Below are 14,906 nucleotides of genomic sequence, written 5' to 3' on the forward strand. Positions count from 1 at the left end.
ACCCAGCATTGACTGCTTTGAGTGAAAGAAGATAAAGGAAAAGAAATAAAGGAGGAGTCTGGGATTCTATGACTTTGACAGAGTATTTTATCATGGAGAAGAACATAAAGATGCTGATACAGAGATAGCAATAAATAAAAAAATGATTATCCAGCAATCCATAGCTATTGTATCAACTAAGGCAGAAAACCAACATTTGAAAAAATATTAAATCATTTGTAGGAGTCACATAGGTCTTGATAGATATGTCTAGAAACATCATAAATCAATAGCCAATGAGGAAAATGGTGGACAGCAAATGGTATCATAAAAGAATAAGAAGGGGTTTAGTTTTGCTTTACTTTTCCCTTTTGGAAAGAGATGAACAATTCCTAGAATGACAATACTATTTATGTGTACTTTATCAACCTATTTTTAGCAGTTCCATAAATCTATAGCTAGTAGACAGATTATGTGCTATTATAATCATTGCCATATACTTTGCCTCCGATGCCACACATACACTGAATATCCTCTTCCCTAAATACACACGTGCTTGGACAGGAAGGGCAGCCAATTCTACAGAATACTTTTCACGTGACTTTCATCTGATTTGAGACTGCCCTTGATTTTGGAACTGTGAGAAAATGTACTCTACTATTTGTGATTTGAAAAATATGTTTGAAGTTTAACATTTGCATTTATATTGTAAGAAAAAAAAGGCATTTCTTTCCGGTAAATACCTATTTTTTTTAACCTTTACTTTTTTTTTTTATCTTTATTAACACTGAGTGAAGCATCAGAGAAACACAACCCATGTATTACCAGAGATGTAAATCAGGGGTCTTAAAACCTAAAACATCTGCATTTCTTGAGCTAAATTAAAAAAAAAAAAAAACTTCTTCTGGCTGAGAACAAGAAGGATGGATCATTATCCTTCTTTTGTTCATGATGAAAGTTTTAAGTTCTACTATCAATACCAAAAGCCATGCATTTTAATTTAGAAAGTAATTTGCTGAGGTAATAAACCAATATGGTGCTTTATAGTATGTAGGTATGTCATTACAGAAAACTGAAATGAAGCCGGGGGCCAGTGGCTCACACCTGTAATCCTAGCTACTCAGGAGGCTGAGATCTGAGGATCATAGTTCAAAGCCAGCCTGGGCAGGAAAGTCTGAGACTCTTATCTCCAATAAACCATCAGAAAACCAGAAGTGGAGCTGTGGCTCAAGTGGTAGAGTGCTTGCTTGAGCTGAAGAGCTAAGAAACAGCACCCAAGTCCAGAGTTCAAGCCCCATGACTGACCAAAAAAAAGAGAGAAAGAAAACAAAGAAAATTGATGATTAATTAAATCATGAACTTTCTTACTTTAGCTCAAATGTATATAAAGATTAAAAAGTGTTAGGCTGGGCATAGTGGCTCACACCTGTAATTCCAGCTTCTTGGGAGGTACAGATTGATCTTCAGGATCAGATTGAGACTTACTTGGAGGCAAGAAATGCTAACATCTTATTCAAAAAATAACTAAAGCAAAAAAGAGAGCTTGCGTAACAAATAGGAGGCCTTGAATTCAAATCCTAGCATTGTCAAAAAAAGAAGGAAGGAAATATATAGAATAATGATAAAGCAATACATGGGCCAACGTTCCATATCCTCAGTTATATTAACAATATCACTCACGGGTTATATGTTATGATAAACTCAGGCCTCATGGAACTTAGAACGACTACTCAGAACTACTACCTAAATCATGAATGCTGAACCAGAGAATAAGAGAAATATGACTGCTAAAATTGTAACCATCTGATATGGAAAGCTAATAAAATTAGCAATTTAAAAATACATAAAGAAATCGTCAATGATGTGTTATAGCTTAGTACAAATTCCTTCGCTTTCCCCCATCCATCACCCCCTAATATTGAAGTTTAACTCAGGGACTTGTGCTAGAAAGGGGATTTACCAGTTAGGCCACGACTCCAGCACTGGTACAATATTCTATTAAAGAAGAGGTAATCTTCCTTCTCTCTCTCTCTCTCTCTTTCTCTCTCTCTCTTTCTTTCTGTCTTTCTCTTACACAAAAAAATTTATTGTACTGACTAGAAGGATAGGAAAATATGTTTCAATAAAAAGTCTGACAAAAAATTAAAGGAAAGAAGGACCTGAAAAAATGAATTCAACAGCTCTTATTTTCTAAATTGCTTCTAACATCATAATAGACTTTTTACCTTTTAGTTTCACAATTACCTTTTTACTATTACAAGGGGCTTCCTCCACCTAAATTGCACAGACCTATAAACTCTTGTTTTTTTTTTCTTACTACTTTTCATGGTTAAAATACTTTATAAAAAACAAAGCATCAAAGCCTATAACTTTTACTTACATTTGAGAATGTTAAGTGTTCTGGAATCTTTGCGATTAAATCATAATTCAGCCTAATTTTTGATACAATGTCTTTTTCACTTAAAATATCTGGGAACTCTTTCTTCATAGATAGCATACATACATGGTAATTCTCTTATAGGAAGAATATTAAGATGCAAAGACCTTTTAGCCAATCCTTACAATAAATAAATTTACCTGTAGGTTACTAGAACTGGAACAGATTTAGAATATGTGAGCACATACTACCTTTAGAAATGATTGGAAAACCATGGGTCCCTGTATTTATTGAACTGAATCACCTGGCAGTAAAATTCAGTTAAGGCCCTGGGCATTGGCGAAACTTCTTCCCACTCAGATCTGCTGCTGTGGTAGACCTGGACTTCATCTGTGATTTCGTCTGGTGCGTAATCCCCACCTAGAATATAAATCTTATCTTCGATTCCAATTGCACCTGCATTAAATCCTGCACATTCAAAAGACCCTTCACCCTTCCAAACACAAGTATCAGGACAGAAACTGTAAACTTTATATGTGGAAAGGTCGCATATATATAGTGTGCAATTCACAGGGACAGCTTTAATGAGAGTAGCATGAAAAAACTGCCCAAACTCTGCCACTAGTTCAGACCACTGATCGGTTGTGGCATTGTATTTAAAAAAGCAATCAAGTGATGGGTTAAACGCATCTGCAATCTCTACCTCTGATCCAAGAACGTAAATTACATTTTGGCATGCACTTGCTTCAGGGTAGTATATGCCTCTGGGTAATGGGCTCACAGATGTCCATTCTTTGGAGAGCGGGTTGTAAGATTCAACATCTAGGAGACTTTTAATATCCTGAGATCCTCTAGTCTTTCCACCTATGACAAATAACCTGTTGAGTGCCATAACTGAAGTATGCATGGTTCTTGGTGTTTTCATAGTTGATACCAAGAAGAAGTCATTTTTGACTGGACAGTAGCACCAGGTCTGATCAGTGGCATCATGGTAAGTCTCAGCAATATGAAGGCGGACCTTTCTACAGCACTTCCCTTTGCAGCCACCAGTCAGAAAGATTTTCTCTCCATAACTAGATAGACTAGACCCTGGCAAATCAATCAGATGTGATTGGGGTAGGATTTTCCATGAGTCCGTTTTAATATTATAGCAGAATGTATATTGGTTTTCTCCATTTTCCTCAGTCTTGTGGATGAATATATATTTCTCAGTTGTGGATGGCCGAGCATCAGGGAAGAGGCCACTAGAAACTTGCACACACTTAATGGCATCTACCATTATGTCAAAACAGTTAGTGCTTTTAAGTAAACATTCTTCATTGAGCAGATAGTCTTGAAGTGTATCCTCAGATAAATGATGCAGTCTTACTTTTTGAATCAAATGGGGCAGATGCTTTTGCCTTGATTCTAAGTTATGTTTAATCCAACTAAGGACGAACTTCAGTACTGTTTCTTCCTCGGGAACATTTAATTCGTCTGATTCCAGACATTTTTGCAGGACTCCAAAACTCATCTCTAAGAAATCACTCGACTTAAATAACAAGGAAAAATGGTGCTGTACAAAGTATAAAGCATGGTCAAACAAACGGGCAGAGCCATAGCTATCTGATAGAGATAATAAATGTAAACAATTGACGAGATTAATGCTTTTTATTAAAAAGTCACTGCAAGCTTTGGAGAGGAAGGTAACTTGAAGAAATGATGACAACTGGAAGAACATTTCCACGTTATCATCTGTGATTTTTGTTTTTCCAGTATAGGCATAATCAAGAAACGCTTTTACTGCTTTGGAGGATAAATTAGTAATTGTAACACTTCCGTCATCTCTTTCTTTCATATTTACTTCAAACATAGCCCTGCAAAAGACAAAATAATAAGGAACACAAAAGAACAAGTAAACAGTAATTTTTTTGTTTTTTTTTTTTATGTTTGTGGTGCTTGAACTCAGGGCCTGCGAACATTCCCTGAGCTCTTTTGCTCAAGGCTGGCACCCTACTACTTTGAGCCAGAGCACTACGTCTGGTTATTGAATAATAAGATGGAGATTAGAGTCTCATGAAGACTTTTCTGCCTGGGTTGGCCTTCAACTGTGATCCTCAGATCTCAAACTCTGAATAGCTAGGATTACAGGCATGAGCCACTGGTGCCTGGCTTAGACAGCATTATTTTCTTCCACGATTACTGTCAATATCACCTTAAAGAAACATCCTTTATGCTCTGGTTGATTTAAAATATATTTACAAAATCATATTTCAATGGTATACTAATAAATTATTTCAATATCTAAATTATATATGCCATATATCTGCTAAGAAATATAATTTATAACTGATATGAAAATTCATTCAATATAACTTAGATACAATAGCTAATCCAAAAAAAGATTACAAAAGACTTCAAATTTTGTATATGGATTAGCTCCTATGTAATTCACAGAATTAGGGCAAAAGTTCTCTAATGGCTGAATCTCTTTATGAGTAAATTAATATCAACTGTGTTAATAGAAAGCTAAAATTCCTTGCAATATAATGCTGACGGGGCTTAGGCCTTAACATTTTCTTTCAAATTAATTTTTGATTGGACAGTAATGAAACATAAAAGATAGCCCAAATGTCTCCAATGAATTTGTCTCTGTACAGAAAAAAAATCCACCTAATGAGACACATTTTTATATCATAGATTAGGAAGAAAGGGATGTGGTTTCATTGAATGAAACAATACCAGTTAACCACACCAAGCCAAAAAAGACCAAAAAAAAAATAGCGTCTGTGGTAACAGCAGCTGAGAGATGGAGATAGGTCCCAAAATTTGAATAATTGTTACTAGGCTATTCAATACTTCCAAATATAAGGCCAAAATTACATGGCAGAAAAGCTGGACTGGAAGAGAGGAGGGAAGGCCTGGGTGGCCCTGGGGAGTGGCAAAGTATAATGCTTAGGTCCTCAAGGGAATTCAAACACCAATATACTATTGAAGAGAAGAAATGAAAAGACTAGATGACTTACAGCTTTAACAAACACACAGTTAATGTAATGCTGTCCCAGCATCCCTGCATCCAGTGGACTACGTAGCACTGAGTCACCGCTCCCAAACTCAAAGGCAACATATCTTAGAGTGATTAGCAAGCAGTACACGTAAAAATCATTTTCTAACTAAAATTCACCTCATAAAATTTATTCTAAAGGCAATAATGGCTAAGCATAATTCAATGTTCATAGAAAAAAAACAAGCTAAATTAAGGATAAAAAGTGATATAAGTGCCATCTTATTCCTCTATTTCAAACAGAACTCTGCTTTTCTCACGTTTGTGAGAGATTTAAACTCTACTTACCTTGCTTCCAAAACTGAACATAACATAAAATACTGAAATTACAGTGTGACTAGGAGAACTCAAGGCCAGGAATTAAACAAAGAAATGTGTCTGTAAGGACCAAGAGGCCACACAGGCTGGTATTACCTTGCAACAATGAGTGTGGCAAGATGGCTGACCCTTAATTGTGTGGAGTTACAGCCACTGTCAGCATATGGAATTCTACAGAATCATGATCAGGACATCCTTAGTAGGCTATGTTGGAAAGGAAGCTTCGTTTAGAAGTTATTGCTCAGAACCAGAACAACTGGGAAGTGGACACCCCAGAGATACATCTCTACGATAGAAATACCTTTGCTTCTACATCTTCTGAGTCACAGTCCTTCCCACTGGATAATTCATGGACACAGTATTCAACTGAAATTAACTTTTGTCTCTGACTCATTTTCTTTGAACTCTGCTTTCCATTTTTATCTTGTTGTTTCATCTTTTTCTAAAATGATGCATCTTACAGGGAACTCCCAAACAAAGAAGACCCCAGACGAAATCAAACAAAGCAAGAACAGGCTGGGCATTAGTGGCTCACACCTGTAATCCGATGTGTTCAGAAGGCTGAGAGCTGAGGATTACAGAAAAGTTTCTGAGACTCCCATCTCCAATTAACTACCCCCCCCAAAAAAAAAGCCAGAAGAGGAGCTGTGGTTCAAGTGGTAGAGTGTTAGCCTTGAACAGAAAAGGTCAAAGACAGTGCCCAGGTCCTGAGTTCAAGCCTCAGGACTGGCATAAAAAAACAAACAAAACACAAAAACCTCTCCTCAGAACATTTCAAAGGATTACATTGCATAGAATGTTGGGAAATTCTGAATTGGGAAGACTCGTGCTTTTGAAAAGGCAGCCTTAAGTTCTCCTACCCAAAAAACCATTAGTTAACCTAATTCGAATGAGGTTTTCTTTCAGAATTAAATATTACGGTTACATGTTCTGATATCACAAAAAAATCTGAAGCATAGATAAGGCAAGATACCTGAAAAAGTCACTGCAGGCTGCTAGCACACACCGATGGCAGGGGATGATCTCATCCTTCACAATTATTTTGAAATCATAAAAGACATTTTGTTCTCTAAAATTCTGCAGAACACTTAGGATTTTCTGCCCATGATCTTCCGACACAAGGAAGTTGTTTTTCCTCTCAGATGAAATTCCATTACATGAACTTCGTTCACTGAAATCATATGAATTATCCATAGCCAATTCCGCCCGTTTTTAGAACTAGAATGAAAAACAATTGAAAAAAAATGAACATTTCAGACTTCAACATTTTCCCCCTTATACAACAATGTTCACAACGCTCACTAAGAACAATCATATGACAGTAAACCTTGGCATTTCTTGGCATTGAATGAAAAAAAAATTTTTTTGGTTGGCCATGAGGCTTGAACTCTGGGCTTGGGCACTGTCCCTGTGCTCTTTAGCTCAAAGGGAGCACTCTACCGATTGAGCCACAGCACCACTTCTGGTTTTCTAGTGGTTTCTGGGAGATAAGAGTCTCAAGACTTTCCTGCCTGGGCTGGCTTTGAACCGTGATCCTCAGATCTCAGCCTCCTGAGTATCTAGGATTACAGGCGTGAGCCACCAGTGCCCAGCCCGAAAATGTTGTTTTTAATCTTCACAAATGTTGAGCTCCTTGAAATTAAGAAGCACCTTATTAACGTCTAATATTTATGACTATACAATTATGTATAGGATTAGGAATGTAGCTGAGTTGTACAGTGCTTGTCTACCATGCACAAAGGATCTGGGTTCAATCCCCAGCACAACAAGAAAATAACTGGGTTAAATACAAAAATGGAGATGTTGTAGAAGGGTGTGCTTGTCTAAGCTGTCACTGTACGAGTGTCACTATTATTATTATTATTATTATTATTACTGGGTTAAATGTCCAATATGTTTGTTTTGACATTTCATCTAAAGAGTAGGCAACACATGGAAAAAATGCTTGATGATTTTGGAGGAGGAGGTGGAGAGCAACAGGCCTAAGAACACTGCTTGTTTCCCTCATAATCCATATTCTCTGCAATACTACTATGACCTTCAAGTTTAATAATCACTGAAAGCATATATAGCAACTTTAACATCCACAACATCCCATCATAAATGCACTCCTTAAGAGGTACCCTGACATTTTAAGTTTTCATCCTTTTTTGTTTGCAAACTTTTTTAATTGTGATTAAGTGATTACATTCATGTCACAAATTTCATAGTATTGTGGGATAGTAATACTTAGGTAAAGTCACAAACATTCTAACATTCTAACCTCCATGGGGCAAATTGTCTTTATCATGGTCTATAAAGTTTATGAGTTCTATGAGCTTTTTCTTTCTTTTTTTTTGGGGGGGGGTCTGGTCGTGGGGCCTGAACTCTGGGCCTGGGCGCTGTCCCTCAGCTTTTCAGCTCAAGGCTAGTGCTCTACCACTTGAGCCACAGCGCCACTTCCAGCTTTTTTCTTTTTGCTTATATGGTGCTGAGGAATCAAACCCAGGGCCTCAGGCATGCAAGGTAAGCGCTCTACCACTGAGCCACCTTCCCAGCCCCCCCCCTTTTTTTAAAGGCTGAGTCTTATTATGTAGTCCAGGCTGGCTTGAACACTTGATCTTCCTCCCCCGGCCCCTGAAGGGGGTTATAGATATGCAGCAGGTCCAGCTAAAGAGCATTCCTGGTAACAAAGATGAATGTTATAAAAATACCTAACATTTTCTGAGTATTTGTTCCATGATATTTAATCCTTATTTTTTTAAAGGCCTATCCTTCCCTATTTTTTCTGCTGAGAACAAAACACCCCCCCTTCTTTCAATGTATACTCACACACACAAACAAATAGCATACAATAACAAATACATAAAGACTATGAAAAGCAGCTTGGAAGAAAGTAGAATGGCAAACAAGTTTGGGACCTGAGGAACGATGTGACAGTGAGTTCCTTGGATGTTCCTTTTGCTGAAAATATGCCAGATTCCAAAGAAGCTGCTGAACCAGAAACAGTAATGAATAGGCACATAAAAAGCCTCAGGAAGCCGGGCGCCAGTGGCTTATGCCTGTAATCCTAGCTACTCAGGAGACTGAGATCTGAGGATCGCGGTTCAAAGCCAGCGCAGGCAGGAAAGACCATGAGACTCTTATCTCCAATAAACCACCGAAAAACCAGAAGTGGCACTGTGGCTCAAGTGGTAGAGCGCTCGCTTTGAGCTGAAGAGCTGAGGGACAGCACTCAGGCCCAGAGTTCAAGCCCCAGGACTGACCAAAAAAAAAAAAAAAAGCCCCAGGAAAAACTTAATGTCTTTCATGCAGGTCCAGGAAATGCTCAATTTAGCAATGCAGAAAAGTGTTAGAGTAAAATCCAAGATGAACACCATCAAGTTTTGTGGATCTCTCAACTGCTACTTGCGAAGCAACAATGAAGAGACTAGTTTCTGCTCACAGTAGGCTATAATAAGGGGCTTCTGCCCTCTTCTTCCTATCCCTCCACTACAGTGTTCAGTCAGAGAAGGCTGAACAACTACTAAGAATGTTTGCAAAGATATAACACTCATACTCACCATAGATAAATCAAAAAGGAATTTTCAAAATGGTTCTAGTAACAAAAAAAAACCAGAAAAAAGAAAACAGACAAATTAAGACTAGGGAAAATAAACAGAAAAGATAAATAGTAGACTTAAATACTAACACCATAGTTACACTAAAGTGCAAATGGTCTATGTACAGCAATTAAAAGACAGATATTACTGGAATGGATGAGTGATTCATTTTCATGCTTCCAATAAGTAACTCACTTAAAAAGCAAAAATAAGTTGAAGTAAATGGATAAAAAAGGTATGCTGTACAAGCATGGCAATGTCAATACAGTATAAAATAGACTTTAGCAACAAACATTTTCAGGAATAGAAAGGAATATTATACAACATCACTCCATCAAGAATACTAGAAACTCTTAAATTTAAATGCATAAAATAGTTGATTTGTAAAATATATTAAGTAAAAACTGATACAACTAAAGAGAAAATCAGATTTCAAAATATCCCCTTCTCAAAAATTAATGCAACTAGAACATAAAATATCAAGGATGTGAAGGAAGTTAACAATACCATTAGCCAACAGAATCTAATCAACAACAAAAAGAAAAATTGACCTATAAACCACATAATCTATATTTTTAAGTGCCTAAGGCACATAATACCTAATTTGACCATATCCTGCTTCATAAAACAAATTTCAAATGATTTTAAAGAACTGAAACCACAAATACAATGTTTTCTGCCCACAATCGACCCAACTAGATATTAATCACACATAAATAAAAATATGCATGTATTTGGAAACTTCTAAGTAATACATAGGTCAATTTCAAAGGTACCTAAAAATACATTAAGCTATAAATACAACGTATCAGATGGAATGCAGCTCAAATAATACTGAGGGGAAAATTTACAGCACTGTGTGCTTACAAGATCACAACTCATCCAATGTGAAATATAATTTGAACAGCCATGTAATCATTAAGGAACTTACATTTATCCGAAGTTAAAAGCTCCTTTAGAAAACAGAAGAAAACCTAACAATTTTATGAAGCCAATCTTATTGTAGTAGACAATAAGATTATGTAGACAGAGTACTCCAAACAAACAAACACACAAATCTCTATTACTACAGACCCATATTCCTTACAAATGTAGATATGAAACTTCTTAGCTAAATATTAACAAAAAGAATTTAATGTGAATCTATACTATGACCAAGTAGGGTCATACAAGCATATAAGATTGATTCAATATTTGAAAGATAAATGCAATGTATCATATACCAAGCTAAGGAAGAAAAATTACATAACAATGATCAACTCATACAAAAAAGCATTTGACAAAATACCATAGCGATCTTCAAAAAATTCCTAGCAAATGAGGACCAGAGGAGAAATTTCTCACTTCCAACTTAATAGAGAATAGAGCCAGGTGCTGGTGGCTCACGCCTGTAATCCTAGCTACTCAGGAGGCTGAGATCTGAGGATCATCATTTGAAGCCAGCCTGGGCAGAAAAGTCTGAGAAACTTTTTTTGCACATATTTTTTATTATAAAAATACTGTACAGAGGTGTTACAGTTATGTGAGTTAGGTAGAGTACATTTCCTATCAGGCATTGTTACCTTCTCCTTTGTTTTTCCCCTATCATCCCTTCCCTCCCTACCTCCCCAACTTCTCCCTCCCCACCTCCCCACCCCTGAAGTTGTAAAGTTCATTTTCAACATAGTGTCTTGTACATCTTGTTGTTACAATGGGTCATCCTGTAACCTTATTTCAGTATTTTATAAACTACACAGAAAAAGCTGGAAGTGGTGCTGTGGCAAGTGATCTTGAGTACAAAGAGGCTTAGAAACAATGCCCAGGGCCTGTGTTCAAGCTCTAGGACTGGGGGTAGGGGTGGGGAGAGACAGGGAGAGAGGGACAGGGATAGACAGGGGGGGGAGTTAGAGGGAGAGAGGAGCAGGGAGAAGGAGAGAGGAGGGGGAAAGGGAGAGAGGAGGGAGGAGAGGGAGAGAGAAAGGAAGGGGGAGAGGGAGAGAGGGGAGGAAGGAAGAAAAAGGGGGGAGGGAGGGAGAGAGGGAGAGAGAAAGGAAGGGGGAGAGGGAGAGCGGGGAGGAAGGAAGAAAGAGGGAGGGAGGCAGAGAGAAAGGGAGAGGAGGGAATAAGAGGAAGGGAGGGAGGAAGAGAGAGGGGGAGAGGGAGAGGAAGGAAGGAAGAGGGAGTGAGGGGGGAAGGGAGGGAAGGAGGGAAGATAGAGACTATCTATCCACACAAAAACCTAAGACAAACAACATACTAAGTGATAAAAGCTCGAATATCTTCCTCCTTAAGAGGAAGACAGCTTGCCCACCCTTCCCACTGCTATTCACCAAAGTACTGGAGGCTCTGGTCAGCATACTGAAGAAAAATTTTAAAAAGCCATATACATTGAGAAGAGGGGGAAAGAACTATCTACTTACAGATGATAAGCTAATCCACATAGTAAATCCTGAGAATTCTACAAAATAAAAACAAAGCTAGAGATTAGAGACACTGCAGATTGAGACACAAAATCAATTATATTTCTATGTAATAATAAGAACTGCAGGGAAACCAAAACGTAAAATGTAATCGCTTAGAAAAGAAGGGAAAAATACTGAGCTATGAATTGAAGAAAATAGATACAGGGTTTGTATGCTGAAAACTACCAACTCTTTAACAAAAGAAACCCATGAGTACCTAAATCGGTGGACAGAAATGATGCCACCTCTGAGAACTGGAAAAGTCAAAACAGAAAGGTGAGCCAATCTCTCCTCAAATGGACATACAGACTTAACACAGTTAAGTCTGATAGGTCAAAATTCCAGAAAGATGTTTCTGTAAATATTATTGAGATAAGTGTAAAATTGATATGGAATAAATTAAAATATCTAATATAAATTTTAAAAAGAGTAACAATGTGATAGTAAACTATGTTATTTTAAGACCTATTATAAATCCAGTAGCCAAGATTGTGTGATATTGGCACAAAGAGATACATAGATCAGTAGAAGAAAATACAAATTGAAAAATAACCCTACACAAATACAGCCAAGTCACGTTTTTTAAAAAGGTACAAGCAATACAACGGAAGAAAGACAAAAAACAACCAACCAAACAAACAAACAAAAGAAGTCTTTTCACCAATGCTGAAACAAACATAGATCCACATGAGGGGAAAATATCCCTTAACCTAAACTATAATATGTAAAATTTAATTCATAATGGATAATAACTCTCAACAAGAATTTTTGTGAGTGGGAAATTAGTTTTTTTGTGTGTGTGTGACTATGAGTTAGTCAATGAATTCTTAGACATGACATCTAAAGCCTAATAAACCAAAGAAAAACAATCAATAGACTGTATTTCATCTAAATTAAATTTTTCCTGTTAAGAGGACAGAGATAAGCAAGACATAAGCTGGGAGAAAGTATCTGCACATCAAATCTAATCAGTAGAATCCTTAAAAACAACCCCGAAAACTCATGAGGAAAAAGGCAAACTATCGAATTTAAAAATGGGCAAAGGGCCTGAAGGTTATTTCCAAAGAGAATATAAAGATGTCAAAGATTTCTCTATCAGAAAATTAGGACAATATTGATCATTTCAGCTGGTTGATGGGGTGTTGTAACACTGGATCATCGACATATAGTTGGTGGGAATAGTTTCTTTAAAAAAAAAAACCAAACAACTAAGCATATACTTATCATATTATTCATCAGTTATACTTGTGAGCACTTATCCCAGAGAAATAAAAACTTCTATGTGCATAAAAAGTTGTTTGTGTTGCTTCATAACAGGTTCATTTGTTTTGTTTTTGGTTGGTTGTGGGGCTTAAACTCTTGGCCTGGGCGCTGTCCCTCAGCTCTTCAGCTCAAGGCTAGTGCTCTACCACTTGAGCCACAGCGCCACTTCTGGCTTTTTCTGCTTATGTGGTGCTGAGGATTCGAACCCAGGGCCTCATGCATGCAAGGCAAGTGCTCTACCACTGAGCCACCTTCCCAGCCCCATAACAGGTTCATTTGTACAGTCAAAAACTGCAACAACTGCCAGGTGCTGGTGGCTCTTGCCTGTAATGGAGGAGCTACAGAAGGAGGTACTCAGGAAGCTGAGAAAGTCTGTGAAGGCAGGAAAGTCTGTGAGACTCTTATTTCCAATTAACCACCAGAGGACTGAAAGTGGTGCTGCAGCTCAAAGTAGTAGAGCAAGAGCCTTAAGCAGAAAAGCTCAGGGCCAGGTCCTGAGTTCAAGCCCCATGACTGGAAAAAAAAACCTGCAACAACCACAACTGTATCAAATATGTTTATGAATAAACCATTCAACCACATTCTCACAATGCACACATTGAAAACAACGACTGATACACATTAACAATAGATGATATACAAAACCGTAGACATGGAGATTGGTTACCTGGGCTGGAGGAGGGTGAAGTGTGGGAAGGAACTATAAGGGCATAATGGTTGCATCTTACTTAATGCAACTTTTTCAAGAGTCTGCTATTAATTTCAGGGGTGTTTCTATGGATGTATATCTCTACATATATGTGTATATCCCTCGCTCTATACACATATATGTATACACGTATGTACATGTATGGGTATGCATGCTCATGTGCACACACATGCATTCTAAATGTAAATGTACATCTGTGCATGCGTACATATACACTTGGAGAATTCCAAGTGACAGAAAGGTGTGACACAGTTCAACTGGCGTTGTTTTCTTTCTGAGGACTTTATTCACATCCTACGAGGATGTGTGCCTTCAATACCCCATCTATTCACAAAGGCTTCGTGGGGGCTGATGATACCACAAAACAGTCCAGAAGACCAGAATAAAATCCGAGTAACGGAAGACAGCATGGACAGGCAGGCAATTATACGAATTAGTACTACTTGCTGACCTAACCTGGTGGCAGGACTGAATCCCACAGTATCTCATTTAATCTACGTATTTACCTTCGTCTGCTGATAACTTTCCCACCCGGGAATCGAACCCCGCAGGACTCTGATCCAGCAGGGCCCTGAGTCACCAACGGGGACTACAGGTGTGTCTGCTATGGAGACCGCGACCCCCACCCATAGGACCGCGAGGCCGGGAGCCAAAGCACGACGTGGTCCCCAAGGGCTTGTTTTGGGGCTGCGGGTGGGGAGGAGGACGCCAGCCCCGGCAGGCCTGGGGGGGCTCGGGGTGGACGGGTGCTGGGGTGAAGGGTGTCCTGGGTGACGCTGCAACTCGGGGGCCGTCGCGCTGCACGACCACGGGAACGATCAGCATCCTCCCTGCCCCCGCCACCCCGGCCCGACCGCGGACACCTCTCTCCTGACCCACAACCCCACGGAGCAATGAGAAATCTTCCCTCTGGGACTTAGGAACCGGCCCCAGCCCACTCCTCCCTTAGACCCCCAGGCTCACGCACCTGCCTCCGCAGTCTCCACCCCAGTCTCCCGGCCTCTCGAGCGCTGGTTTGCTATTGGTTAACACCGCTGCCCCGTTAGCTCTGCGCCCAGTGTGAGTGGCGTAAATCTGCTCCGCTCGAGTTTAGTCCCGCCCTGTCCTCCCGGGCCACGCCCCTACGTGACGTCACGCGGTGCCGCAGCTCGCCTGAATCTCCGTCGCCGCTTTCTCCAAACGGAGACCGCCGAGT

At 38.9% G+C, this 14,906-nt stretch overlaps 1 protein-coding gene across 3 annotated transcripts; it reads right to left on the minus strand.

Annotated features, from left to right (window-relative positions):
- Window positions 1-1,544: 1,544 nt before the first annotated feature.
- Kbtbd3 (kelch repeat and BTB (POZ) domain containing 3) lies at window positions 1,545-14,774 on the minus strand. Of its 3 annotated transcripts, none has more exons than XM_013009431.1 (4): window positions 14,679-14,774; window positions 11,698-11,735; window positions 6,691-6,935; window positions 1,545-4,212 (listed from the first exon to the last, which is right to left on the minus strand). In XM_013009431.1, the coding sequence occupies exons 3-4, from the start codon at window positions 6,909-6,911 to the stop codon at window positions 2,610-2,612; spliced, it is 1,824 nt and encodes a 607-aa protein (XP_012864885.1). In that variant the 5' UTR covers window positions 6,912-6,935; window positions 11,698-11,735; window positions 14,679-14,774; the 3' UTR covers window positions 1,545-2,609. The 3 variants fall into 3 exon arrangements, with proteins under 3 accessions (XP_012864885.1, XP_012864886.1, XP_012864887.1); XM_013009432.1 differs by lacking the exon at window positions 14,679-14,774 and adding an exon at window positions 14,218-14,277; XM_013009433.1 differs by lacking the exon at window positions 11,698-11,735.
- Window positions 14,775-14,906: the final 132 nt, after the last annotated feature.

The sequence above is a fragment of the Dipodomys ordii genome, unplaced genomic scaffold (genome assembly GCF_000151885.1).
Source record: "Dipodomys ordii isolate 6190 unplaced genomic scaffold, Dord_2.0 Scaffold10, whole genome shotgun sequence".
Lineage (NCBI taxonomy): Eukaryota > Metazoa > Chordata > Mammalia > Rodentia > Heteromyidae > Dipodomys > Dipodomys ordii.

Coding starts and splice junctions, on each gene's coding strand:
- Kbtbd3 (XM_013009433.1), bottom strand. CDS start 6,911: ATGGATAATTCATATGATTTCAGTGAACGAAGTTCATGTAATGGAATT. Junction 4,213..6,690: donor GCCTGCAGTGACTTTTTCAG/GTATCTTGCCTT, acceptor TGTCTTTTGCAG/GGCTATGTTTGAAGTAAATA.